This window comes from Pinus tabuliformis, chromosome 6 (genome assembly GCF_031772625.1).
Source record: "Pinus tabuliformis cultivar Carrire ecotype Pingquan chromosome 6, CPIR1, whole genome shotgun sequence".
Lineage (NCBI taxonomy): Eukaryota > Viridiplantae > Streptophyta > Pinopsida > Pinales > Pinaceae > Pinus > Pinus tabuliformis.
In genome coordinates, this window is record NC_142292.1 from 692290641 (window position 1) to 692292593 (window position 1953).

At 35.0% G+C, this 1953-nt stretch overlaps 1 protein-coding gene across 1 annotated transcript; it reads left to right on the forward strand.

Annotated features, from left to right (window-relative positions):
* Positions 1-1022: 1022 nt before the first annotated feature.
* LOC149260533 (uncharacterized) lies at positions 1023-1343 on the forward strand. The gene has a single exon (XM_089459884.1). The coding sequence runs from the start codon at positions 1023-1025 to the stop codon at positions 1341-1343; it is 321 nt and encodes a 106-aa protein (XP_089316010.1).
* Positions 1344-1953: the final 610 nt, after the last annotated feature.

A 1953-nucleotide genomic window follows, 5' to 3' on the forward strand; every position in this document is an offset into this window, starting at 1 on the left:
TTGATAATTTCAAATATTGAATGGAATAATTTCATATATGGAATGGAATAGACTAAAAGGAGCTAACACCTTGATTTTTTATATAAAAGGTGGACTGAACTAAGAGGATTTAATATCCCCATTTGTTTCTTTACATTTTATTAATAACTAATTGTTACAACCTTCAACCAAATGATCTTAGTAAAGTCATGCTTTATTGATGATTCATATCCCTGGAAGATGTGTTTATGATTTTTCATTGAATTATATAAATGTACAATAATGAACAAAATAGGTCAATAGGGTTTGGCATTATAAGAAGTAATAATATAAAAGAGTGAATATTATTTTCTCACTGAAATAGTAAAAGAACACTGTAAATTAACTAATAAAAGTAGGTTTATCTCCAAAATATTAACATTTAAGAATGAAGTGGAAGTTACAACAAAGACAATGGGCCAACCTCACTATGAGTTGAAGATGAAGACAAAACATTCTTTAGTGAGTCCCTCAATCGAAGGGTGAGCATGTTTCATGTTAAATGTTGTGAGGCCAACCACACTGACCTGGAAAATGTTATAAAAAGAATGGAATGAACTAAGAGGAGCTAACATCTTGATTTGTTTAGATAAAAGTTGTATTGGACAACCCCAATTGTTTCTTTACATTTTACTAATAATAGATTATTGTAAATTTCAACCAAATTATGTTGGCAAAGTCACATTCTTTCATTTCGCAGGGCCTTTTTGAAAACTTCCATGGTGAATTTTTCTGAGTTGACCAAAAATGCTTAGGTTCTCTTTTTCTCATCAATGATGAGAGAAATAGGTTGGCCTTCTCATTTATTTTCAACATTAAATTTTGACAATTGAGTTTTGATGCTGATGTCCTTTGAAAATGTTTTTGAAAGTTATGGGTATGGAGACATTTCTGAGGATATTGCGGCAGAATTATATTTTCATTTGATTCCTTGAACTTGGTTGTAGCACATTTACAATTGTTATTAACAATACTTTACTTTCACAGCGACGTCTCTGGCATAAATGCGAGGAGGATGTATAGCTAATATGGGATCTTGCGGAACAAGATTTGATTCTACAAGCGGTTCAGTACGAACAAATGAATTTCGAACAAAAGGATTGGAACTCGCCGATAGCGAAAGAGGGAAAAACAAAGCAATGCCAACAGAGTCAATCCGATGTTCATCGATGGGCGAAGCTCTATCTTTTGCATCTCCTGCCAAGTGCAGTGCTATGGGCTTTTTTTTGCTACGCGCTCATTCTCGCGAACCTTTGTTTCCGGAGCGCCTAGCGTCGAGAGAAGCAAAGCTCATTTTCCTCCCTCTGCCTATGAAAATGAAGTAGTCAAGCAGCGCATAAGAAAGAGAAAGGGCGGGTTTATGTTTCCTGTGAAAAGTATGTAATTCGTTAACATGTACAAGTTTAGATTAAAAAAAAATGTTATGCTTCCATGTTTTTGAGATAAAATTCTTTCAATTTCTTATTTTTTCCCACATCCTTCCTGTTATATTTAGTAAATCATCTTGAGGATAATGTTTCATTGAGTAAATTTCTGATACTAGTTCTTTTTTTGTTTATTTATCTCTCAATGACTTGCATTGAAATTGAAAAGGAAATTGTTCTTTTGATTTATTAAAGGAAAAAGGAGCAAGCGGGCACATAATGGAATTTGGGAGTTTCCCTCTCTTACCTGTTGGGTTGTGTTATATTCTTTCCACATAGTTAACAAGGGGTTTGACGGGCACCCGTAACCCCACTTTATGGGGTCTGGGGTAGCGCCCCAGAAAATCTTGGTTTTGGACCCTATGTTAGGTTGGGCGGACCCACCTATGGTTTTGTGCATGATTTTCTCACATGTTTTTTGGATGCGATGGTTTTCAATCCATGGTATTGGACGCGATGGTTTTCGGTCCATGGTATTGGATGCTTCGGCATGTATAAATATGTATTATAG